Source organism: Siniperca chuatsi, linkage group LG4 (assembly GCF_020085105.1).
Source record: "Siniperca chuatsi isolate FFG_IHB_CAS linkage group LG4, ASM2008510v1, whole genome shotgun sequence".
NCBI classification, from domain to species: Eukaryota; Metazoa; Chordata; class Actinopteri; order Centrarchiformes; family Sinipercidae; genus Siniperca; species Siniperca chuatsi.
The window spans coordinates 24,959,479-24,987,203 of record NC_058045.1 but is presented as its reverse complement, the minus strand read 5'-3'; the positions used below and the strand labels follow the sequence as shown (position 1 = coordinate 24,987,203).

At 39.1% G+C, this 27,725-nt stretch overlaps 1 protein-coding gene across 2 annotated transcripts; it reads right to left on the bottom strand.

The window, feature by feature from the left end:
* Positions 1-45: 45 nt before the first annotated feature.
* far1 (fatty acyl CoA reductase 1) lies at positions 46-25,819 on the bottom strand. 2 transcript variants are annotated; one of them, XM_044194855.1, is made up of 13 exons: positions 25,605-25,819; positions 17,957-18,069; positions 17,102-17,218; positions 15,461-15,636; positions 14,200-14,379; positions 13,023-13,200; positions 12,397-12,441; positions 11,847-11,974; positions 11,655-11,722; positions 8,934-9,105; positions 6,078-6,207; positions 4,896-5,023; positions 46-4,213 (listed from the first exon to the last, which is right to left on the bottom strand). In XM_044194855.1, the coding sequence occupies exons 2-13, from the start codon at positions 18,047-18,049 to the stop codon at positions 4,054-4,056; spliced, it is 1,575 nt and encodes a 524-aa protein (XP_044050790.1). In that variant the 5' UTR covers positions 18,050-18,069; positions 25,605-25,819; the 3' UTR covers positions 46-4,053. The 2 variants fall into 2 exon arrangements, with proteins under 2 accessions (XP_044050790.1, XP_044050789.1); XM_044194854.1 differs by lacking the exon at positions 8,934-9,105 and adding an exon at positions 9,722-9,893 and having other exon boundaries at positions 25,605-25,802.
* Between the last annotated feature and the right edge of the window lie 1,906 nt (positions 25,820-27,725).

The following is a 27,725-nucleotide window of genomic DNA, read 5'->3' as shown; positions in this document are numbered from 1 at the left end:
GACGACTCTTCATTTCAGAGAAATCAAAAACGTCTTAATCAGGAAGAGGATTAAATAGTTTATTCCTTCTTTTTGGTTTGCAAACAAAAGGCACCCATTGATTTGTTTTTGGAGTTTCACATTGACAATGACTGTGGCAAGAACTCCTTTTTCTCCTTCTGAAACCACACTGCATAAAAGTGAGAGCGATGAAACAATTGTCACCACATGAACAACATATTTAAAAGTGAACATGGACACTATAACCAGTCTGAATGCAATCACAACTTCAGAAGAAAAAATTATTTGCATTCTAGTACAGCCTAAGCATATGGACCCATGGTGTGTTGACTATGTAAAAAAAAAAAAAAAAAAAAAAAAAAAAAAAAAAAGCAAACATAATCTTTGAGTCATGAAAACAAAAAGCCAGAAAAGTAAAAAACCCAAAACCCCAATACTCCCACTTTGATGCAAAAGATCAATACACCGAAGATCGAATCTGAAACACGAAGGAGACTGGTAACATTTCAACTTCATGAAAACAGTTTTTAAATAAACCATAAGAAAAGAGCATTTAGTCCTACAAAATCCTGATGGAACGAAAGAAGATACGTAATATCTTAATATCTCTCTATATGCATAATTTCTAATACAAATCCAAATGAGAGTTCCAAAAGCTGTGATCCATTATTCAAAATGAAGTTTCCTTAAAAAGGCCCAGTAAAACTATTTTCTCAGTCAGCCAGCTTTTACTGTGAGACAGGGTTTTACATGGCCACAACATTTTCTGCCAAAGGTGGAACAGTTTTGGTTATTTCACAAGATATTTCTGTATTTACACATAACACTTTGCGGTGTTATTGGGGGGGGAGGGGGTCTTCTTGTCACCGTGAGGTTGCAAGGCAATCAGTTGAGAAACTAATTAGTGAGCTTTAGAGGTGCTGGTAGGCAGATTTGTTACCTTTGGACAGAACCAGGCTAGCAGTTTCATCCTGCTTCCAGTCTTTATACTAAGCAGCTGCTGGCTATAGCTTCATATTTAACAGACAGATGCAGGAGTTGCATCAATCTTCTCATCTAGCTCTCTGCAAGAAAGCAATTAAGTGTATTTCCCAAAATGTTGAACTATTCCTTTAACGTATTTAGTCAAACAAATTTAAAACAAAACCATGTTTTCAGGGGCTTTCAGTGATTTGAATAATGGATCAATGTGACTATTTAGGATTTGTTCGGAGCAGAGTTAATGCTAATGTTGCTTGTGTATAATGCCCTGTTTGATGAATAAACCATTGTAGTCCCTGATACCAAGAAGTAAAAGAACATTAAAGACCCGTTCATCGCCCTCACTTCTCAAATCACAACACGTTTGAAGAATGAGACATGTCCTTACCCCCCCACCCCACCTTAAACAGGAGCATGACAGCCATTCACCATCACAAAACTGACCTAATCATCGCACCGTCACAAGGAAATGGAGTTACAACAACAAAAATGTATCACACGGCACTCCAAAGAACAAACACCTGCTTAATATTAAAATTACAGGCAATTACAGTATTGTTAATTTCTTGTTTCAGGAGTCAGGAAGATTCTGGCTATACAAATGAAGTCAGGCTGTTATTCTATTACATTCAGAGAGAAAAAAAAAGAAAAAAAAAAAGGTACACATACAAATACAGTGAAGACAAATGACAAGCAACTTAAATTCAGCTATGAACATACTGCACTTGTGTTTACATATTTACCTTTTGAAGTATTTACAGCAGCTGACGTTGCTTCATTTAGCTTTGTCAGTAAAATAGCCACGCAATGTCATTAGCATAAAAATACATCTGTTTCATTTTATTTTGAAGTCTACCTAAATAGAGCTGTACACAAAATAATTAGAAAACATAGATCTGATTGCTCTCTTTTCACATTGTTAGAACATTGAAAAAAGTTCAGGCACAATTCACACTTGCACACGTCTTTCCAAAAGGGTGTATCTTTCAACCAAGTCACATGATGTAAAATGGCTCATGCTGAGAGAGAGTGAAAAAGACCCTTAATGAATCCAGGACATTCACATGACGTACATGTAGGTGTTTGAAGTTGCTATGGCCTAAGACACTCTGAGAAGACATGCAAGCACATCGAAAGATAAGCACACTGTCACACCCTGCTTCTTCAAACATTGCAGTGTGCTCGAGAAATAGGTAACAGACAAGACAAATACGACAAAGTGCACAGGTAAACCTCAGGTATGTAAATTGACGACTTAATATGGCAATGAGGGTTAACTCCTATAAAAACCCAGAGAAATTTGTTGGAAAAAACATGCAGTCAGCTCATGTTGCCAATTCTGTAACAAGCCAACATTTCTTGTCTGAAAAGGCAAATTTCTTGTGTAGCAAGACAGAATGATGAAGGCAACAGAATGGTCCAAGAGCTTAACAGCAGGTTATAAACAGCATGAGCACATGACAAATTCTGCATGTCTGTATTTACAGAAGCAAGAAAGATAGTAAATGAAAAAGTAACATGACAGAAACAACAACCCATAAAAAGTTACTTTATCACACACTTGATTAGTCACGAAACAAAACCTCTCACAAAAGATGGTGAGCTACAATTAGAGCTACCTGAAAAGTAGTGTGCTAACAAAGACCAATGGATACGAGTCATCACCTACAGTGTATATATCCATGACTCAATATGTTAAACAGTACTGAAAGAGTTTAGACGTAAAGTGTATTGGAGAAAAAGAAGCAAAATTTGCCAATATTTCTCCTCTCAACTCCACCTGTCTCATCCTCTACTGAGCTACGAGTCTGTAAGCTAAGAGGTATTTTGGCAAAAATAGCTTCAAGACCGTCACTAATTACTTTCAAACATGAAAAAAAAAAAAAAAAAAAAAAGGAACCTGTAGAAGCTTGATTTGCAAGATCTGCTGATGCAATAATAATCAGTTTGTAGGCACTGGATAAAGCCATCATATTACAATCTACATTGTGCTTGGTCAGAACTAGGGAACTAGCCACTGCGGTCCACTGGGGACATACAGCAGGAGTGCACTGTTGTTGAGTGTGTCTTTGCCAAGCAGGAGGAGTGAAAGACAATGACAACTCTTGGGTGGGGCATGAATTTTCAAATAACACTCCCTACCCCTGCAATATCAACTTTCTCTCTACACCAAGCTGTCAGGGCAACTGTCAAACATTGGTTAAAATGGCTTTGGTCTTGCGGATGGGGTTAGGAGGGCAAGACAGAGTTTAAGCCTTCACTGAGTCAGTACAGAATCATCCTTCAATTGCCTCCAACCAAATGTGCAAAACCGACACCAGTGCCCCAGAAGCTGAGTGTAGTTTATGCTTTGTCTAGCAAAAGCTTCTGTCAGATGAAAACCCTAGAAAATCCAGCTTATTATACATTTTTGAAAACAGGTTTATTTAGCATTTCAATATGCCTTAAAACTGACAAGAACCACACACAATCAAGGAAGGGAAAAAAAAAAAAAAAAAAAAAAAAAGGATTTCTCTTTTCAGGTGACAGCAGAGAAATATAATCTACATGGTTGGAGTAGTTAGTTATTCTTCAGTGAAAGATTACATTAACAGAAGAGGAAGCCTGGACTGACTCAAAACCAGCTGAAGATATTTGCAGCAGAGCATTATCCCATGCATAGCTTTGTTTTGCAGGCAGGCAGCCAGGCGAGCAGAAAGATGAGATGGAGCAGGTTTGGGTGCCCTGGAGCTTAAAGACTGCAGAGTAAAGCTGGCACCAGAGGAGGACTGAATTGACTGGAAATGCAGAAAATGAGGGCGATAAATCCATGCCCTCTGTGTTTTATGAAATGCTAGAGATCGGGTTAGATAGATCTGAGATATGCAACATTTAGACCGCTGTGGACTCCAGGTTCGTCCAGTAGCTCTGATCATGGGTTTAATGGTTCCATTTAATCCTAGAGTGTCAGGGCAAACACGGGGGTCAGAGACAGACAGCATGGTACCATTTTAAGGGTTTTGAGATCAGGCACCTCTCATCATCCACAGCCAGTGTTTCCTTATTTCTTCGCCCCTCTGCGCCCCAGGCTCATTATCTCATGGTGGAGGAAGCTCTGAAGTAAGAGAGGAATTTGAAGCAGAGGCTCACCACAAAGTACCAGATGTTTCTGGCCATCTGGGATCGGGCGATGAAGACGCGCCAGATGAGCACCACCAGGATGGTGTTGAAGGTATAGCGGATGTTCCTCAGCCTGGGGAAAAGACACAATTGAGACAAATCATAGACTTCAAAAGGAGGACTCAACACAAAACAACAGACGCGCCATTTTAATTCATACCCTCTCCTTTTAATTCCTTGAAAATGTCTGCTTGCTAAATTATTCACATGAGCTTTGTTAAAGCTGAGAGGATTACTGCCACTGTGTAATATCCACTCGGAATAATCTGAAGAACAATCTGAAGAACAATTTGACTGAAAAAAATATATATATATATATATATATATATATATATATATATATATATATATATATATATATATATATATATATATATATACATATATATATATATATATATATATATATATATATATATATATATATATATATATATATATATATATATATATATATATATATATATATATATATATATATATATATATATATATACACACACAAACACACCCCTCATATTCCTGACAAATATAAGAGACATCAGTGGCTAATGGAAGGATGAACTAAAGTACTTGAAAATCAAAAGGATATTTAAGTGCTAGAGATTTATCTACTGTATTGTGCCATAGATCAAATAAAAGCCGCCTACTCTACAGAGAATGGCAGCTGTCTAAGAGCTCATCACACACACACAGTGGATGTCTTCCTGTCTGTATATGTTGGCTAAATTGCAGATTTGATTACATATTCTTACTTGTTGAGGTGTTTGCGTGCAGCAGGCAGGCCTGACAGCTCTTCATTGAGGACGTATTTTTTGGTGCCCATACAGTAACTTTCCATGTACTCCGCCCAGTGCAACTGACGCACATCAAAATTAAACACCTACAGAAATTTAAAAAAATAAAAACACAGGAAACATTGTCAGCAAACTTCAACAACTTTTAAATGTCAACTTTTCAGTGATTAAGAAGTGTAGTTCAACAATGACAGTTATTATCTGAGATGTATCTGATAACTACAAAATGTTAAAATCAGCCAACACAACATACATTGGATTGCTAAATGTTTGAGCATTGTGACACAAATATGTATGGAGGTAAAAATATTGTATCTATTTTAGTTTAACAAAAAAAAAAAAAAAGAACTTACTGTTACTTTCCTCTGTGATAGTAAATACAATAGTACAAATCAATAAAAAAAAAAAAACATTTGGAAGGGGAGGGTGAAGTGAGCGGTATTCAAATGGTTGCAAACTGCTAGATGCCACTAAATTCTACACACTGGACCTTTAAATTTTATATAAAGGCGTTAAATAAAAATTCACCTCACTCACAGTTGTCATGAACAGGGAACATTAGCTATAGAGACCAAAAACATTTTTGTACCAGGCTGTAAACATGTTAATTCTGCTGTGAAGTTGGGCATTTTAACACGGGGGCTTATGGCAATTGCCTCACTTTTGGAGATATTTTCAAAATGAAAAAAAAAAAAAAAAATGTATTTTAGACTTACTAGTATAATATACATAATTAGAATATTTTGTCATCAGATATGCTTCCATCAAAACAAAGACAAAATGTCAGTGTCTCATATTACAGAACAATAGATCTAATGTGTAAACAGGACATATAAAAGTCTTTCAGTCCACCAACATGCCCTTCAGAAATGCAGATTCCTCCAGTTATCCTGAACAAAGTCTCTGTTCACTACATATAGACGTCACCAGTGAATGAATGACTCATTCTATTGTAGCCAGCCTACTATCAGACATTAACGCACTGAGTGGTAAATCTGTCTGCCATCTCCACAGTGTGTAAAGGTCTGTCGTGTGTGTGGTTAGGGTGGACATGGGCCACAGACGGACAAAGTCAGAATGATGTGAAGTAGATTTATACAGTATATATATTTCTCCATATGACAAGATCGTCCTCCCTACCTTCTTATCCTCGGCATTCATCTGAGCTATTAGCATGGCTACGTTGTCAGTGTTCCACACCCAAGAGTGACTGGTGAAATACTCCAGGACCATCATGGCTTTGTGGAGGCGAGTGATGGTCTTCATCATCCTATGATAAATGAGCGGTGAAGGCAAGATGGAAGAAGCAATAAGGTGGAGGACGATGAAGAAAGCACAACATTGGAATGGATGAAAAGGTGATGGTAGTGTAGGGCCAGAGAGAGGTTGATTGGCAAAACACAGAAGAGGGATGATGCAGAAGAGTAGCAGAAAGAGGAGTGTGGCAAGGTAAGAAGCATAGAGAGGTGGTTGGATGAAGATAAATTGGATTTAGAGAGAGAGAGGGGTGGGCAGGGAATATGGGAGGAAATAAGTGGGAAAAAATGTTGTGGGTGAGGACAGAGAGGAGGAATAATGAATTAAGAGTGGGACAGGGTTCAGGATACAGGTGTTGGAGGGGAGAGCAGAGGCAGAAGTTAAAGGAAACTTTAACTACAAACAACACCAAAGTTAGAGTAACACAAATGTGCTTTTGTAGCAAAAGTTTTATACAACACGAGTTGTATATGCAGGTGATAATTTGAGTTGTACACTGCTATGCGTTTGTACATCTATTGACCTCTACACTTGTGCCTACAACTTGAATCACTGTCCTGTGAAAAGCACACATTACCAAAATGTCAACAGTTCAACTTTGTGACAAAGAAAAAAAAACAAAAAAAAAACAAAAAAAAAAACACAAAAAAAACCTTGCCGTTTGGGGAGGGGGTTATGTGCCAGACTATTTCTTTGGTAGCAGCAGTGACTTTTTTTAAACTTAGGTTTTTGTATGGATTAAACAAATTATATAACGTGTTCATTAGAGAGCTTTAGAGGTGTTGGCACTGTAGGCGGATTTTGTTTCCTTTGGACAGAGCCAGGCTAGCAGTTTTACTCCACTCCCAGTCTAAGTGGAGATAACCAGCTGCTGGCTGTAGCTTCATATTTACTGTACAGACACGAATGGCATTGATCTTATCTAATTCTTGGTGGAAAGGGAATATATGTATTTTCTAAAATGCTAGAGTATACCAATAATCCTTCAGTTTCTGAAAAATTAAAAAAAAAAATAAAAAAATCACCAAAATGAGAGATACATGGTTTTCATTGGACAGCAACAGCAACATGCAATTTCTGTTGCAAGAGATATGAAAAAGCAGCTGAGATCTGGGAGTTCATACCCTTTACTTTTTAAAATTTCATTAATATAAAAGTGAACATTATTGTACACCAAGAATGTTCTACAGATCTGGTTCAGAAAATTTTAAATTATGTAATGATTCACTTTTCAAATCTTCCAAATAGTCAAGAGGGGTGTACAAACTTTGTCATAGCACTGTAAGTAGTCAGGTCTGTGATTCCTCCCCTGGGATCTAACTGGATTTAATCTGTGTGCAGGCCAGGAGGACAGACAATGCACTGTCAAATGGGCCCATGAATCAAATTTACGTCAGATGGATTCAATTTTTTACCCAAAATAATTAAAACTCACAAAATGAATAAAATCTGCTTTGCTGTAAAGCAGTCCCAGAGACAGACTTCCTGTGTATACAATATTGTCCTCCTGTTAACACAAGTGAATCCAGTTAATATACTTCATTTCTGTGTTCAGATTTACAGGATCACAATTTCAGAGATGATCATTATATACCAATTAAAGTACTGTGGTTAATTAAGGTGAGAATGTAAAAACAGCAGTATTTATCATGAGGATTAAAAGAGGGTCTCTGAGTCTTCAAACTGCACATTGTTATTCAGGGAATTTTAAACTTAAATAGTTCTCAAAGTAAACATTTTACTATTTGAATTGCATTGCAATTGAATTTCAATTTGATATGAATAAAAAAAAAAAAAAAAAAAAAAAAAAAAAAGGCCTTAGTTCAATGATAGGCCTGTCATATTTTTTATGAAATGCTGTCATTTTAAACATTTGCAATAACCGAGGCAGATTGAGATGACTCAGATTCCTCCTGTGAAGGCGAATGATTCAGAGGATGTGACAAACATGCATGTTGATCAGCACATGGAGGCAGATATAACCGTTACTTACAGTTGGTGATATGCCCAACTAGGATCAAATCACACCCCTAGAATGTGAGTTAGCTACTAAGCCAAATTAATTTCAGACAGCCAGACACTGTGTGAAACTCAGCCAATAAAAATGTTGTATTGTGGAGGAATGCTTGGCACTGCACAACATCTAATGTCTGAAATACTTGTGGCTTGTAGTAAAGAGAACACATGTGGATATCAATCAACTAACATGCATGGGGGTTGTATTCAGTGAGACATGACCTGTCTCCAACTGGACACAACTTTTTTTTTTTTTTTTTTTAAAAGATTAAGTCATCCCATAGTGCCTCAAGATTTTCCATGATTTGGTGAGAAGGGGGGGATGATAATAATGGATGTCATGTTCACAGCATGGCTCATTCACAAAAGGCAAGTCTTCTTTGAATAAAAAGTTGTTTTAAAAAACACATTCCCAATAAAAAAACAAAAAAAAAAAAAAAAAAAAAAAAACAGCGCAAAAGGTGAAAACATGCTCTGTTAGTGTCATGATAACACAATTTGGCTTTTATCAAAGTCCAGTTGATGCCATGAGGTCAAGTAAAGACACGGCAAACGTTTGTTTCCTTTTGCCCCGCACCTTTCCTTGTCCCCACCATCCCACATAACCAGTCACAAAAAAAAAAAAAAAACCCAAAACAAACACAGTAAGGGAGGGTGGGTTTGTGGGAAAGGTGTGGGCTGACTGGCAGGGGGGGAAGTGCGGGGGGGCAGTTGCAACCTTACCGGGGCTTGCGGCCTGTCAGCCTGAGATAGCCGTCATAGAGCAGTGCTGGCAGCGTGTGGCTGACAGTGGTCCAATACTGATTAGTAAAGGGGTTGGAGCGCAGATTGACATTGGGCCTTCTGAAGGCCTGCTCTAAGGGATTGGTCTTGAAGGTCATGTTTATACAGTACTCTGTAGGAGAGAGATACACATGACAGGACAAGGAGGACACAGAGAGGACGAGATGAAGAATGTGCGTTTCCTCCTTGTAATACTTAGCAAGATGCAGGCCCTGTGTAATGTCTTGACCTCTGCTAGCCTGTCATTAGCACTGTGACATCTGAAGGGCAGCACATCCGATTCATTTAACTCACTGTTGTGAGAATTTGGCTGCTAGCAGAGGTTTTTCCAAAAGGGCCAACACCTGGGTTGGGTTCCCAAAGGCATATTCAGACTGAAGTCCACCTTAGTCCATTTATCAGCTGGACTGAGATGACCTTAGTGCTGACATTTTGGGAACCCAACTGAGAATACTAACATTGCAAGTAGCAAGATGTAAAGAGTGCAGAACCCATCAGTAATCCCCTGTACGTGCAGGAGAGCAGCTGGGTTATACATTCTTCAACTCCCAACAAAACTGCACACAAGCATCATGTAACACATTAGCATCGCAGCTACAACATTAGGCTACTACACTAAAAGAAAAGTGACAGGACTAAAGCAGCAGAGATGTGTGTGTGCGTGAGGGGGAGTTTTGGTGTTAAAAACAGCAAGAGGTGCGGCACATCCGAGTCGGCGAGGAGGTTACCTGGGCTCTCGTCCAATCAGCCTGAGGTACAGATCATAGAGGAAGGCCGGAGCCTTGTGGCTCACGGCGATCCAGTACTGATTGATTAGGTGATTGGATGTGAGATTAACATTGGGCCGACGGAAGGCCTGCTCAAGGGGGTTCCTCTTGAATGTGGATATTACATGGTACTCTAAGAAACAGAAGGTTGTTCAACACAAGTCATCAATCAGCTGTTAAATACATTTTTCCATGCCTTGAAAGCTTTGGTCCTGCTGGCAAAATAAATCTTTCCAACAATAATTATATTACCCTATCTGAAACTGTACCTTGATTTACTGCAGCAAACCCAAATGCTAGTATAGTAGTATAGAGTGTCCAAATTTATCAAAAGGCAACAGTATCATTGTGTACCTTACAAAAGATAAATAAACAAATGTACAATATGATGCACAGCCAACACAAAACTGCAGTTTAAAATGCCTATTGAGTTAAAGCAAACTTCTCATGTTCACACAAATATTTGAGCTTCACAGAGGCAGTAATTAGTAGGCAAAACAATTTCACCAACATATATAGCACCTCAGGATCCTTGTTCAGCAGATGAGGTTAGCCCAGTTGTCGCAGAATTGTAGACGTTCAAGTTAGCATTTTTCTGACGTTTTGTCAACTGCTGTAGCCATGGTCAAGAATGCTTTTAAGCCAGCATGGATGAGAAATCCCTAAGAGTACTCCACCGATTTAACATTGCACTCCTCTAACAGTCACTTACAATAGAGAGAGAGAGAGATAGAGAGATAGAGATAGAGAGATAGAGAGATAGAGAGATAGAGAGATAGAGAGATAGATAGAGTTTGTGGGGAATATAGACGGCAGGTTTTGACAAAGAAGAATGCATGAAATAAAAAAAACAAAGCAACTAGACCACCGACAGTCTGGTTGGAGATTCGGGTGTGTTATGCTATTAGCAGCTAATGTAGCCTAAAACTGCTAGCCTCAAGCAGAGATGAGCAGCAGGCTACAGAGGTCTGGTTTTCTTTAGTGTTCAGCCCCAATCGACACAGACTCAAGAGACATCACTTGAGACAATTTCAGATTTCACATGGCTCCCTCTGGAGCCACAAAAGACTTTTACTGTTTACAGGTCTCAGGGAGTAATACTGCATATGTAAAAAAAAGTTCCCCATTAAAGTGATCTGAAAAATGGAAATTCGAACATCTACAAATCCATGAAAACTGGGCTTGTAAGGTTGATTGTAAGGTGTTCCCATTATTCTGTCCAACCACTGAAGCTAACAATGTATAGAGAGCTGCACAACAAGTTTTAAGGATGGCAGAGGAAAGCAGCATCGCAGTACAACTAAAAAAAAATTTGACCGTTTAGGCATCCATTATCGATTTACTTCTCTAACAGAATGTGTTTTATCCGAATCCAACATGAAATTTCTAACTTTCATTCTTCCTGTAATCATTTCACAGATTGGAAGCAATTAGTGGTTTAAATAAATGATATTAAGCCTACTGTGACTCAATTTCATTCCCTGTGTGCAATATATAACATTATGATTAATGGCCGCACCAGTTCTTCTAAATTCAACTGCTGTGTTCGCAAAATCATTGCACTTACAGTAAGAGCCCTAAGTTTTAGTCCAAACCATCAAGCTGAAAACAAACCAGTAGGTCTATATTACTAGATTTTTAAGTTTAGGAGTGAATATCAATCATCTACTGTATGTAAAATCACCTGTGTGTCTTGGGATTCACGCTAAGAAAACTCCATAATGATCTGGCTACAAACGGGATCCATAAGGTGAACAAAAGCTCTTAGTTTGGATGTGGCAGGCAGTGGATCAGATTACAATCAGGGTATGTCAGAGGCAACGTTTAAACATAAGGTTCCATTGTCAGGGGCCTTTACAGAGGCTGTGTTTAGGTAAGATAAGAGACATCATACCGACTTCCCCCCAGTGAAACGGGTTGATCCCACCAGTTGTGCAGTTGTAAACCAGGATGTTTCTAGGCCTGTAATAAGGAGAGAAGATATCAGAGTAAACCAAGTGAATTGTACTTTTAAAAAGTACAAATCAACATGGACCCCAAAAAATTGGTGAGAAAACATATGATCAAGTATTTGTGTCTCTCAAACCTGTTGAGTGTCTGTGATCCAGAGTACCAAGCAGCAGCCAGTGTGGCGTTGATGACTACGTCCACAGGCACCAGGTCAGCCACAGCATCATTAGACGCTCTCATCGTACGCAGGATCCCCTTACCAGCCTAGAGAAAGTGAAAGAAAGACCATTAATGCAACTTCATACAAGTTTCATAGCCTTCACATTAAGATCCAAGACGTGCCGGTACCAACTACAACATGACATTACCTATACATTATTTATTTAATCCCAACTTGGACTACTGGCACAGTCAGACCAAACTTCGCTTCCCATCCATTTCTATGTAGAACAGGGCAAGACATATTCAGAAATATTGTTTGTTTATATTCTTGTTTTACAACCTTTACTGCACTGCCACATAATGCCAGCAGCAGATAAGAAGGGATGCTGTTAAACTCACTACAGCTAAAAAGGACAGTGACAGAGGTAAATGACAGTAAAATGTTTGATAAGAAGCTGTATAATCTAAAATTTTGTGGATGTTACTGTATATAGACCGCCTAAACACTTTCTCTTAGTACTTACTGCAATGAATATTCCACTAGGTCCATTGTAGTTATCAATCCAACCCTGAAAGAGCAGTCAGAAGAAAGCAGCATAAAATTAGTACAGAAACGATTAGCTGATTCATTGACCAATATGAAAAAGAGTTTATCTTGATAAAAATGACTGAACAAACTATGAAAAATTAGTCACAAATAAGCAATTTCAATATACTTTAGCCTGTGCTCCGAACGCCTCTGTGTTGGCAGCAACAGAGACTGAGTGCTTTCAGAGACAGAAGGGGTGCGATTGAAATCTAGGTTGTGTCCTGAGGAATAGCCAGGACAGATGTGTGCTGATAGATGGACTTTCTCCAGTTACACACACAAAAAATAAATATCAGTGGCATAGGTGGTATTCAACACACACCAGAAAACATGACCACTTGTATGCTAACTGTTACGGCAAAATTTTATTTTTTAATGTTTACTGATCTCTTGAAACAATGACTTCCTCCATTTTGATGACCAGCTTCTTACCCTACACATTGAAAAAAAGGTAGCAGCCCTAGAATGTATATGCCACTTGGCTTTTTAACATGACTGTTCTAAGAAAGTACACCACCATCTTGAAAAAGCAATGCAACACTAATAGCCTGAATCGCTCACTGGGAAGGGCTCTTTCCAGCTTGCTCCTACTATGGATGGTCTGATGATGGCTACGTTGAGATCTCCGGCCTCCTGCTGCACCATATACTCAGCCAAGGCTTTGGTGAAGGTGTAGGTGTTGGGACGCTCCCCGATCAGCTTGGGAGTCAGAGCAGACACCAGATCGTCATCCATCCAGCTGGACCAAACAAGATAACCAATGAGAAGATTAGTCTTGTATTTGCTACATTTACTTAACCAGCTACAGCGCCAACACAGAGCAATGCAAATGTTTCTTCAATCCTGTGAAATAAAGACTAAGTGTCTACTGTCACCCTAGCTGCTCTGGGAGGCTGTACGTAAGACACAGCTGTGCTTTGAGCTAAATGCTAACATCAGCAGGTTACATGCTCACAATGACAACGGTAACATGTGGATGTTAAGCAGGTATAATGTTTACCATGTTCACAATCATACTTTAGCATGTTAACATTTGCTAATAAGCAAACACAAAGTATAGATGAGATTGATGGGAATGTCAGTTTTGCACGTAATTAGACAAACCAATGATTGCAATGATTAAAATTATAACCCGATGATGGCCTACATGTCAGGGGATCACCAATGTTATTACAGTTCATTCCATGAGGTACTAGCTTCACTCAGGACCAAGCAACTCTGCCTTCAGCTAGGTCTGGATCTCCCTCAAAAAAAAAAAAAAAGGGGGAGGTACATTTTGTTTAAATTCTCTCTGCACACATCCATCCACATTCCCTCAAAAGCTTGACGCTACTATACATACAATCCCTCAGAATCATCCCACTAATCTCTACTCACTGCAGGCTTCTAACGCTTTACTAATCTAGCTCAGCATCTGAGACTGCCAGCCTCTACAACATTAGTGCTACTAAGCAGCCAGTCACTCTACAGGTCATGGCTAAGCTGAGCTGGCATGCTCAGTGCATCACTGACATTAATCTTAATACCTTCCTACTTACTTTTTATGCCTCTAGCAATCCAAAGAAATTAAGAATCCTTTTAAAAACCCTCAACCATAATCACATGCTACTGCATACTAATGACAGAAAAAGACCATCCCCAAAGCTGTATACATAACAAGGCCATCCAAATCAACCATCATTACAAGTTTGTTGACTGTGCAGTAGCTGTTCATTGGAAACAGCCCAGATCAACTTACTCCAGAGAATCGATGAGTCTGCGGTAGTCTATGGGGGGAGGGTAAACGATTTCCTCAATGAGCTCTCTGTCACAGTTGGCGTAGGCTGTGGAGATATGAATGAAGATCTCCAGGTGCTTCATCCTGTGGGCCAATGCCAGTATCTTCTGGGTGGCCAGGACATTCAGCTGCATTGCATCTCTGAGAGGGGGAAAAGGAACAGACTAAAGTTTGACATATATTCTGTGGATGAAATTAACTGACCTGAGTACAACTGATCAACAGTGTGCAGGATATTTTGGTTGTGTCACTGTCTTTAGTCCCCACTTACAAATGTAAAATGACTGAATGTTTTGGCATCTGAGTGAAGGCAAAATAGGTGGCGATGCTGCACAGAAGGACTAGCTGAACACTCGTCAAGAAATAGTTCCTGCATGCAACTCCTCACAAAAGTTTTATTTATGGTTATTTCTGTTCGTGTGGGGTTAAACGAGTGAGATACAACATGTTAATTAGTGAGCTTCAGAGGTGTTGGTAGGCATATTTTTCCTCTTTGCACAGAGCCAAGCTAGCCTTTTCCCACTGCTTTTAGTCTTTATGCTAAGCTAGGCTAATCACATCCTGACTCTGGCTCCATATGAAGCACAGACATGATTGATTCTCTCATTTCGCTTTCGAAAGGAGAGCAAATATTAAAAAAAAAAAAAAAAAATACAAAAATGTTCAAGTATTCCTTTAAGAACCATTTTGTGTACAGCAACTTGTATCGTACCACAGGAACACAAAATGACCAGATGAAAGGTGTGGCATCAAATCTAACGGCACCAAAAGATCAGTGACTATACAAATTCCTTTCAAAATGAATTTTCTTACTCCAAACGCAATCTTGTAATTAAGTTGTAAGTAATCTTGTTGTAAGTAGAGTTAAATTAACAGTACTTTGGCACTTTCCTGCAGAAAAGGTGATTTATTCAGTTGTGTCAGGTATGCACTGCAAACAGTGGGCACAATCTCAACACCAGCATGCTTTCATTGTCAAGTCCAGCAAACACCCTTAATTTTACACATTCTCCTGCCTGATAATCAGTCATTTGTGTGAGTAAACAGACCATAAACTATTAACTGTACAAAAATCAGGAAGAAACACATTGCTAAACATAGTCAACTTACAAAGTGCCATTAGAGAGAAATAGGCAGGAAAAGAATGTACTGTACATATTGCTAAGAAATTCATCAAGAAATTAAGACCAATAAAAAGGAGCAAAACAAACCGACTACTCACTTGAGTGGCTCATTAAATCGGATGGTGGCAGCACAGTGGAAAACGATGTTAATGTTTTCAGCCAAGATGCTCTGATCCTCTTTACTCAGGTCCAGATCTGGCTGTGTGAGGTCGCTCTTCACTGCTATGATCTTCTCTGCAAAGCCTGGTTGCTCGTCTTGCAATCTTTCAAACAACTGAGTGGGGAAAAAGTCAAAATGATGCCTAAGTTACTGTACGTAGTAAACTACAGTTATAAATTGTAAAGTATAAATCATTGAACAGTTATTCAGTGTGTAGTTGAACATCTTTTCAAAAGAAATGTTTCTATTCCCTTGCTTACTGTTTGTAGTGTCAGTGGTGCATGGTTGATGGCACAATGTCCTACTTTTCATCTACTCCTGCAACAGAGCCCAGCTCTGTATTCCTCCTTCCTGATACCTCATCTTATCTAGAAACTGATGTAAGCATTGCCAACCTACAGTCCCTTTAATTCAGAAGCCTGTTGCATCAGCTGAACGAAAGCTCGATTGTCGAAGTTTCAAATGTAAAGTCATACTAACCACTACGTTGTAACTAGTTTGTTTTTAAACTCTACTTGCACTATAATTTAACTAAGCCGACTAATCAAAGCATTGTCCTATAAAGTGACGTTTCATCCAGTGCATCCTCCTGAGACTGACATAAGACACTGTTTTATTAAAAAAAAAAAAAAAAAAAAAAACGTAAAGTGATTTCTTTCACATGTGAACAACACGTTTTGTCTCTCTACCATTACCTCAATAATTCAACATTCATTTAAATCACTTCTGTTGTGGTTTGATGTTTTTCCACTAATGTGAGTATAGCTGCCGCCAGCAGTCGACGTCATCACAGAAAATGCATTGATATTTTAGACCGACGCATGGTTTTTCATCGTTTTCTTCAATATCACTACGTAATTTCCGTTTTTAGCTACAGGTCATTGGTCGGCTGAGTGGCTCCAGCCAACGCTACAGTTTTAGAAATGCAGAGTCTGACTCCGTTCAGAGTAAAAGTTTCTAGTGTTTATTTGTGCTTTAGAACGCAACCACTGTGAAACAATCAGAAAATAACGTTTTATTTATTTGATTCGCAGGCTTTTTGCTCCCGCTGCTCTCTCTCCTCATTCACTCTTGAGGTCGCACAACCACCGCTGTGTCTCTCTCTCTCAAACAAATTAACACAAAACAAAAGCAAGATTCTTGGCGTTTTTTAGCATATAGACTGCAGGCCAGAGAGACGTCGAAGCTGGTTACATGAAATGAACCAAGCAAGGACAACTGGTGTATCATAGTGTGGTCCATCAACTCTTCTGGATAGCTCCTGGTTTGTGTGATATTTCAGGCTGACTGGAGCAGTTTGACAGTCACAGTGAAGTAAAATTTTGACCTTTAGGATAAGGCATGACATACGTCGGTTCGGGGGGGGCGGTATAAGTTTTAAGTGGCATCTTAACGCTATCTTACAACCAGCTCGTGTGGTCCAACCTGTTTTATCATAAGTTTTAGCATAACTCCCGAACGATGCTCAAAATAACCCAGCTCACATAGTTGGTGCAACAGGTTTCTCCCTCACCTCCTCCTTTATCCCCGCCAAACACACATCAGATTGTGCCGACTCCTCTCTTAGCCCACTTCTCACCTTGCTGTTGATCATGTCAGCGATGCGGGCCTGAGGGCTCTGACCAGCTTTTGACCGGACCATCACATAGACAGCTTTGACTCCTGGGCAGGACCTCAGCAGCTTCTCCAGCAGCACCTTTAATCATGAGCAAGTAAGGAGGTAGGTAAAAAAAAAAAAAAAAAATCATCTTTTCCTCTGGACTGTTTAGTCTATGCTAGGCACTGCACACCACTTACAACTGGAACCTCCTCCTTTTGTCCATTGCAGAAGTGGAGATAAGTAAACTAATGTGTTGTATCGAGAATGCTTTTTCCTGCATAACATCTGAACGACAAACTCAAAATACATGAAAATCAAACAAACTATGGCTGCTGTGTTTGGTAGAAGGCAGTAAAAGGACAGCCATATGGCCATATTTATCAATTGTTCTCAAAAAAAAAAAAAAAAAAAAGTATTCATGTATGTGCTGTTAGACTGAGAAATTATGTTTTTACTCATGCCATAAGTTCACAGCATTATACCCACAATTCAGTTTACAATAAGAGTAGTAATAAGAATATGGACAATCTTCATTCTTCTTGCTTCACTGTATGGTCCAAAAATGAGTTCATCAACAGACCTGCGTGAAATCTACTGTGTATATACTTCCTGTGTGTAATATGAAACTGCACTGATCAAACCCTTGACATAGCAAACATGTGAACTCTAATAATTAAAAAGCAGCAAGAAGTTCAGTTTGTCATTCATTTGCCTGCATCTCACAGTGATGTTGGAGTGAAAAGAATCCTAACAGGTTCCCTCTCATCTCGCTCTGTAGCTTACATTGTTGAGTCATGTCCTACTGGCTACTTGCCTATTCAACTACAACTGTACCTTGCCCATGAAGCCTGTTGCTCCAGTGATCAGCACATTTTTCCCTGCATAGAATTCTGGGATGTTCACCATGATGTCGGCAGTCCTGTTCATTGAGCTCAGCACCGCTCCACCTGCACAGACAGGACCGAAATAACATTTCACATAAAAAAGTAAAAAGGAAGGATTACAATTGAGAGACAAGCTTCATGCATGAACTTGCTCCAAGAGGAGTTTTCCACGTAGACTTAAGATGCAAATCTAAAATGAACTTGAGTGAAATAAAGACCCACTATAAAAGGAAGTCAAGATTGTAGCTTGGAAATAAGTCTTGTGCAGAGTATTTCTAAAAAGTTGTCAGACCTGCCTTATGTGAAGCGAGGTATTTTTAACTGTGATGTAGCCCTCCATGATCACAAAATGTTTCTGCCTCAGTTTGCACAGTTCTTAACTAATTTTTTAATGACCGATTTCTGTCTGCGCGCTTCTCACTTGTTTGACGGGGCGGGGTTCAGTTGGAGAAAAGTGATGTCATGCACCAATCAGGATTTAGAAATATTTGAATCAGTTGTTTGCTTACATTGCCAGGCTACTGTCAATCAAATCTGATCAAACCACATCCACACAGTCCTGACGCAGGCATATTATCTTAGAAAAAACATGCATAGGCATTATTTATTTTTTTACTTTGCTGCTTATTAAGTCTTGATCATTTAATGTTAGAGAAATACAATTTGTAACCAAAATTTCAGGGGCTTTAACAGTAAATATAAAGCTCCCTAAAGTTTACTATAAACTAAATATATAGAGAGACCAGTCTTGTCCTTTAACATAGAAGACTAACCATTTGCACCAAGTATACAGACTGGAAAAGATACATTTGTCCCATGAACAGCTGCAACTAATAATTTTTATTTTATTCATAATTTAAAAAAGTAAATAAATAGTGAAAAATGCCTAATATAATTTTCTATAGCCAAAAAGGTGATGTGATTCAAATTCATAAAGTCACATTTGAGGCTGACACCAATGAATATTTGGTCTTTTTGCTTAAAAACTGATTATCACAATTGTTGCAGATTAATTTTCTGTTGATTCACTCATCAATTCACTTCTTTCTAGTCCCAAGTCTGTGGCAAACATTACACTAGACACAAAGTACATCCCACTGTAATGTGTTGACTCTATGCACTACTGTGTGTGGCCTTATCAGTCAGATTATATTGGTTTAAGCAGAATGACACTGCAGGGCTGATAACAGGCCATTCAGGAGATAACTCATCCAAATCATTAACTCAGGTGATTTTCAGCTATTGTTTGACCGAAACGTATCCCAACACTTGTCCAAACAATGTGAAACCCAAATTTGCTATTCAAACTTATTACCACAAGTATACTGCCACACCTTAATACTGCTTAATCTTTTAACACTGCCGTTACAGTGATCTGAAACATGTTACTCTGCCCAAAAACAGCACAAATCATTAGATAAACGCATTCTGGCTTGTAAGAACAAACTGCAGTAATTTGAAGTGATAAAACCTACCGCAAGTTGGCCAATAAAATAAAGGGTAATTATCTATTCATAGTCCTGTTATCTTCTGAATGACAACATGCAAAACAATATTTTTCATAGATTTGAAATGGAACAGAATATCTAACGTCTGTGAGGAGGTGAACAACAGAACAGTCTGCTGAAGCAACACTCAGGACTGAAATTATTCTTTGGGATCATAAATCATTTGGTTCTGTTCAGGCAACTCTTGACTCATTTCTCTGCCTGACAGACTGCTCTTGTGAGATAGTTGGTGTCAACAGAAGAATTTCTAAAAAGAAGCTCTGTGCAATCCAAATACTTTTACAATTACAGTCATTATCTAGGTTACACTGTCAGGATTTAAAAAAGGTAGATAACACTAAAACCATTTTTGGTGTTTATTTTGATAATAATCCAATAAACTGCCTCAGACGTCACAGCGCTAACCAATGCTAAATGGTGGTTCTGTTAATATACTTGCTTGAGCAGCATCACTGCTCACGTCGTTATAGTTAAACCAGTTATTCAGCTTTGCATACAGTCAGATTAGGGAGCACGGCACATTACTGCATGTGCAGTGTTAACTAGGCTTCTAATCAGAAACTGGAGGTTGTTCAGGGGTTAAGATTACATTACAGCTGCTATTCTTGTGACTTTGAGAACAAGTAGCTTGAAAAAAAAAGAAAAAAAAAAAAAAAAGGGAAGACATTTCTCAGTACCCATTTCTGAACAGCTTGTGTGAAAAGCTTGGCCGACAGAACGTTGAAAGCAAAAAAATAAAATAAAAAAAATAAAGCTAATAGCCTGTGAATTCTGTCTTCATGCAGAGCTTTTGTTCCTACATAGCAGCATATCAAAAATATAACACTGAAATCATCAATACTGAGTGAAAGAGGACATTAACAGAATAGGGCTATTTATGTTATTGTTGGGTATTTTATTTCTGTATTATTTTAATTGATTTTATTTGCTTCATTGCCTCCTAAAATGTTTTAATCCTGGTTCAACCATGTAAAGCACTATGTAACTTCATTTTGAAAAGTGCTGTATAAATAAAGTTGTTGTGTTTTTTTTTTGTTAATCAACATCAATGCGCTACGCTCTGTGGACACGTGCTCAGACCCCGGCCAATGCTGCAGATGTACTGTTTGCTGCATCACATCCTATGCCGAGTAGCCAGCTCCAGCTGTATGCCAGTCAGACCCCGGCTGTGACTACAGCCAAGCTGCACACCGACCGAAGGCAGCTTGTGAATGTGGACAGTACTCACAAGGGAAAATAAGGTGTTGTCAACTAGGGCTGCAGCTATCGATTATTTTAGTAAATCAAGTTTTGTACAGAGCAAAAGAGAAAAATAAGACAGGTCAATTCAAATGAACTAATAGATTTTTCTAAAATAAATAAATAAATAAATAAATAAATAAATAAATAAATAAAGGGGGTGTCCAGGTTCCTGTATTCTTGTTTCATGTCAACAACGCAGGTTGAATGTTAGGCCACAATTCAAATCATGCGAGTGATTGAATTGTGCTGCTCAGTTACGGTGTTTTACACAGATTATGCCAATAATGCCTTAGACAGAATGAGACTAACAAATTAGACTAATCAGGTGTATGTCAACATTCATTTGTTTAGTTGTAGAAATAAGCATTGGTGCATATGTGCTTCATTTCACAATGATAATAGGAACAATGAGTACACACCAAATAATGTGCCTTCTGTCTAGGACTTGTATGCAGTTTGATCTACAAACTTTGTAGTATTTTATATATCTTATTACATCCATCTTTGTGTGTCTATGTATGACAGGTACACGCAACAAAATATCTAAAATTCTTTACAACAGAAGGTTCTCAAATGCCAGAAACTAGTCTACAGCGACAACATGGCTGCAGATCCAGACCCCAATACAGCTCAAGGGTGACAACATCTTTGGCTGGGATCAGGGTCTAAAATTAACTTGGCTGGTGAACTGAAAAACTTTACCTGCCAAAATATTTTTCAACCGGCCATAAAACTGCTGGTCTTTAAAAGCTAGAGTGCGGGACTTTTACACATAAATGAACGTCCGTTACATTCAAAGCTTATCACCACCAGGTAAATCTCTGTATTTTGCAGTATACAGAGTTTTTAAATCTGGTGTCTGTGGCAACATTCCCCCGCTGGCACACCAGCAATGATTGGTTTGGTTTTGATTTGCCAGAGGGAAGCGGGGAGCAACCCAGAGCCATGTAGAGAGCTCCATGACCCACCATTGCTATTTATTATTGAGCATTATTTATTTTATTTATTATGATTGTATAGTTTGTGTTAATATGCTTTGACAACATTGTATGCAGTCATGCCAAGAGTTGACAAAACTCTGTGCATGGCTCTGGAGCAACCGTCGTGACGGAGTAGGCTACAGCAACTAGGAGTAAAATCTAAGAAGCGTCCAAGAAAAGCTTCAGAAAAGAAACTCGGCGTTCAGAGGAAGGACTACAGTCAAAAAATGAAAGTGATCGACCGCAAGGACAAACATGGAGCTTTTCCTTGTTGGAGAGCGCTGAGAGAAGGGACTGAGGGCAGACACACGTCGTGTTACTGCTCTTGGACAGGTTGGTAAAATATTTGGAGTAGGCTCTGTAGCTATTACATTTCCTCTGCCTAAATAATGGATTATTGTCTTGGGGCAATTTTTCCTGTAACTGTTTCTGAACACGAGCCTGGGGCAAGCTCACTGTAGACATACATCATAAACACGCGCCAAGAGTGTTTGTGTAATTACTCTCACTGCCAGAAGGGGGAGACAAGTTCTGCACTCCAGCTTTAATCAATTCTATTTTTATACAAATGAGAACCGACCACAATCAAGTACCAGCAGCAAATGCTGCAGTTCATTGTATTGGCGTTGCTGTCATTAAAAAAAAAAAAAAAAAAAAAAAAGAAAAAAAAAAATGCCAATCTCTCCTCACCCTTATCTGTGAAGCACCACTTTTCTGTAAATTTTTAAACTGTACTTTCACGACACTCTTCCTTTTAGGTTGATCTACTCTGGCAATGTGCCGCCACATACGTGCAGACTCTTTGCGGTTAGCGTGAAATCCTCCTCTGATACTCTGATTACCAGTAGCTAGTTAGATAAAGTAAGCGTAACCGTAGCGAGACGGTTGACAGCTAGGGTCAACTGAAGAATTACGATACAATTATTGACTGTCATATGTTGCATACTGCCGCCAGTGTGCAGAGTTGATGCAAAACAAAACACGGTCAATCAACTTATGTGTTGTAGTGATGAGAGTTTGTAGTGAAGTAGGCCTATTTCAGCAACCCGCCAATGGCGGCTGACCTCATTTATTTTATTCACCAACGTGTACTCGCATTTGGCGAGTGATGGGTGCTAATTTTGGACCCTGGCTGGGATCAAGAATTACTGCAGGACATTGAGGTAATGCTGCATTCATTGGCAGGACTATACCGAGGCTCATGTTTCCTCCCGCTGCCTTCTCTACAAATCAGATGTGTCCGTATTTGAGAAATCAAAACAAGATGTGTCATGAACCAAGGAAAGAGGGAAACTTTTGGATCTTGTCCTGAAGAAGTTCTGAAAAAAGTAATCTTGATACACCAAGCTGGTGTCCTGTTTAAGTCACAGCTTTTGTGTGCATGTCAAAGCAAACAATGCAGAAGTGGGACAAAAGACAACAGGTAAAAGCAGCTTTGCCTCTGCAGATATTCCCTGAACAGACAACCTGACACTCTTCTATATGGATGTCCTTTCAAGCTGATCAGCCAAGACTAAAATCTTGACAGACCTGCTGTGGCCTTTGATCAAGCGTCTGTGGAAGAGCTACTCTAGTTTACAGCCAGACAGACAGCAAGTTGATCCCCGCTGCCACATCTACACTCTGAATAATTGATTAGATGCATTAGAATGCTTAAATTGGGCACCTGTGGCTGGGGTTAAACAGTTAAACATGAAGCTTTAAGGTTTGACAAACAGCCTCAGAGGAGCAATCTGACTAATGTGAAAACCCACTGCCAAGTAAAGAAAAAAATCTTAACAGTTTTAAAAAAGGTTTCAAGACTCTGTGACAAACACATTCACTTAAATCTATATTGAACAAAAACATACAAGATCTAGTTTTCATCTCTTCTACTTTAGGTCATCCTTTGTGCCAAGCCAGCCAACATCTACAGGAAAGATTCACCCAGCAGATGAAATGTGTTGTTGACTCAAAGGCATCAATGTCAGACCATGGTGATGGACGAATGTTCCAGCAACAATGAGATCAAGGAACATCTGTCGGCAACAACCTGCTTATTCCAGTAAGAAATACCAACTTCCTGCTCATGGTGATGTCACAATGCACCATCTTTGCATGTGGCTTGTACAGACTCGTATTACAGGTCAAAATCACCCACAAGTTAGACAAGACATGAGGAATGTCTTGAGACCACGAATAGTAGCCGGTCGTTTTAGAAAGTGTGCATGCAGACTCAAATATCTTTCTAATCTTCGTGGAAAACATCTGGATGTGTGTTTGTGAAGCATTTGTATAAAAGGAAGACCGGAACTGTCCACTTGTGGCAGAAAATGAGACAGCAGCAGTTAGCAACAAGTGAAGCTATCTGTTCATCCATAAATCACAGAGTTGAGGCAGAGCAGCCTGAGGACATCAGAGAAAAAAAAAAAAAGGAAAATATTTTCTCCATAAAAATATGATCCAGATCAGAGTCTGGGTCGGATTCGTGTATAGTCGATCTATGCACTCTGATATCGGTTGGGTGAAAATCAGAAATACTTTAAAAAAGTTGACCCCATGACACCGAGCATTTCCATAATGAAACAGAAATGCATAAAGAAATGTAAAAAAAAAAACAAAAAAAAACAAAAAACAAACACAAATAATTAAGTTTGGGGAAATAAATGGGGGGGGAAATGCTAAGGGAAAATAAATAAATACATTCAAAAATGAATGAATAAATACATTAATAAATAAAATAAACAATTAAATGGGAAAGTAAATAGGGGCATTACTTTAAGTGTAAATAAATAAATACAGAATTTATAAATATTTTTGGTGCATTTAATAGCATATTAAATTTATTTATTGAGTCATTTATTTTTTTGGGCAGTTCCGGTCCTCCATATTTACACACTGATATTTTAACAGTTCTGTGTAAATCAGAAACACAACCTGCCTCCAAAAAAGGTCTATTTTAAGTCCATAATACATCAGAAATAGCTCTGATAAATAAATGACAAACATTCACACTTTACTCTTAACTTAGTATCTCCTGATGAGGGCACCATTTCCCTACATCACCCCCACACACACACAGCACATTACTGCAATAAGAGACATCGCACATCTTAACCGTGATAATCTGATGCATTTGAGCAAAGCAGGTTGTGTTTCGAGACAACATAGCACAGCAGTCACAACCCACACTGAAACCAGACTAGAACCAACAGGCAAAAAACGAAGGCAACGGATCCCGTGATTCTCATTACACACAGCTGCCTCACATCATTACCAGTAACCACTCACCGTCCATTTGCACAGTGGGCGACGCTTAAAACTACACCGACTGTTTGGCTTTGACAGCCTTTAATGTGATTACTGCAAAGCCTGGCAGCAAATTAAAAGTGAGGCCGTTCAGCTAACCCTCGCCTTAAATTAAAAAGTGCCTCCTATGCTGCTAAAGCCGTCAACCTTCCTCATTTAAGTAACGTTACTCAAACGAACTGCCAGTGGTAGGGTGGGAAGAAAAAAAAAAAAAGAGAACCATTGAGAATTAAGGTTTTTGTTTAACACAAGAGCTTCAAGGAGGCAGTGGTGACTGACTCTTTTATGCCTCTGTGGTAGTGAGGGGAAATGCGAGTACACGGTAAATGCCTACAAAGTCTAACTTGGTCCCTATATCTGCGTAAATCTTCGACTAACACTTCGGTTGTTAAGCCACCCCTCCCTCCTCTTGGCGCATCTCCTCCTACACGATGTCACACGTTGAGCAGCCTGTCACACCACCAGTTAGCGCTTTGAAAATCGGTAACAAAAAAAAAAAAAAAAAAAAAAAAACAAGCGTCACAATTCAAGCGTTCAGAGAACAGACGGCTCGTGGACGTAATTTGCAATGTGTACGTACCCGAAATGTCGATGTTTCGCCGGCTCTTTAACTTGGTAGGCTGTTGTGTGGCGGAGCAGCAGCGTGCACTGTTACAAGCGACGGAGTGCAGGAAGCCAGTCAGCAGCCTGGGCGGATAAATGGACCGCCGTGACGTCAGCGGGACGGATATGGTGAAAAGAGACGTCTCGCTCCTCCGTATTTCACTTCGCCTGCATAAAAACTGCTTCAGGTGAACTAAAACGCGCCTCCTGGCGGGTCCACACGTATCGTTCATGGGCATTTCAGAAGTCTGGGTGGGCACGAAGCTCTCCCTATTTGAGGGAGTGTCAAATAATGTGTAGTGAACATGCCAGCGTTAGGAGTCAGTTACGAGTCCAAAACATCCCATCGCTTAGTTTAAAACGAGACTGTAACCTCTGAAAGACGAAATAACACATTTCTTCCCTTTTATAAATGAATTTTTTTAAATTCATAAATAGTTCATAAAACACACCCTTGCTCAGTTGAATACACTCAAGGGTTTTGCTACTGCAGCCCTACTTGGTCGGGTATGACCAGTGTGTTAGCTTGTCAATGTTAGCAAACTTTAGATAGATATTGCCAAATGACATTTTTCAGCCAGTTTGCTGACTCCTGACATCTCTACGTGTGCTACAGTCACACTACATTTTAGCATTTACCATCCAGCATCCATCACTGTGTTCAGCCAAAGTCACATAACCTCACTCTGAAATTAGATTAATACTTTATGGCAGAATTCATCTTCTGCACTTGAACCGTCCTAACTATTTAGCTTATGGACAGTCACACACAGTTTTGTAACACACACTTACAAATTTGCAATCAAATTACCAAAACCAACTGACATGCGGACATTTGAGGCACTGTTGGTAATCCGGCCTTGAGGGCAGGGGCAGTTGTTTGGTAATATACAGTATGCGATAGGTTTCCACACAATAAGACCCCTATAGGATTTAAAATCAGTCATTGAGACACCATGCACACATAGCCAACAGAAGCTAGAGCCTGAGCTTTGTCTAACTTGTTGGATAAATTGTACAAGTTCTCATTTGGACTTTGGATCCATTTTGGATTAATGCTGAAAAATATAGTTCCTGATTAAGACGGTGTAGTCACTCATTGGTCCAGGAGTGTTCCATCGTAGAAAAGGTTTCAGTCGTAGTCACAGAGTAGCTTAAATTTCTGAGTTCTCAGACCATTTTCACAATTGAGAATGACTTCCGGATGGGAGCCGAAACGACTTGATTCTGAAAACAGTGTCCAGATGACTACGACTGAAACCTTTTCTACGATAGTTCCTGATTGCAATGAAAACCTAACAAGAACTCCCAATTTTAAAGCTCTGGCTGGTGTCTTCACTATATTAAAGGTGGATGAGGATCAATAACTATAACATGAATCTACAGACAGAAATTCAAAAGGAAACATACTTCTGAAACCAACTGCTTCTCCCACTTTACAAGATTGTTCCACAGGTGTCCATATGCTAGAGGAGGGTGTGAGCAGTTTTAACAGAATTGCAGGATCTTTGGTTTTCCCACAGGAAATGTTGTTTAAGATATTTTGCGTGATAAGCAAAGGGTTTCAAATGCAAATACAAACCTATCCATTCAAAATATACATGTTTCTGAAAAGAAACAAGATTAATAAAAACAAAAAGATCGCAAAAACTAAAATGAAAAATTAGAAAAATAAAAGCAGACTGTAATTTTGCAGCAAAGTGTGGACAGAGGACTTTAGATATTCAGCCTCTCTGTGGAAAAACACTGAAGATGAATCCAAAATCTATCTTAATATGCAAGTCAAAGACCTTTTTGTTTCCTACAGTTGTATTATTTTTATGTGTGCGTGCGTGTGTGTGTGTGTGTGTGTGTGTGTGTGTGTGTGTGTGAGAGAGAGAGAAAGAGAGAGAGAGTGAGAGAGATGGAGATCTGCATCAGTCTACACTACGATCATGTGGCTATCAGCCTCATCCTGAATATTTCCTTCGTGTCTCCAGGAAGTTATGCGTGTGAGTATGTGTGTGTTATTTCTCAGATTACACTTCCTGACACACAGAAAAGAGACAAAAGTTTGCCCCCCAGTGGTCAGTGCTATCTTTTGCTTGTGTTCTCATCC

Bases quoted from the DNA above. Each gene is read 5' to 3' on its own strand.
- far1 (XM_044194855.1), bottom strand. From the start codon at position 18,049: ATGAACAGGACTGCCGACATCATGGTGAACATCCCAGAATTCTATGCA. The intron at 15,637-17,101 runs GTGAGAAGTGGG...TTCCCCACTCAG, and splicing joins CTGACATGATCAACAGCAAG to TTGTTTGAAAGATTGCAAGA. The intron at 13,201-14,199 runs GTAAGTTGATCT...TGTTTGGTCCAG, and splicing joins AGACTCATCGATTCTCTGGA to CTGGATGGATGACGATCTGG.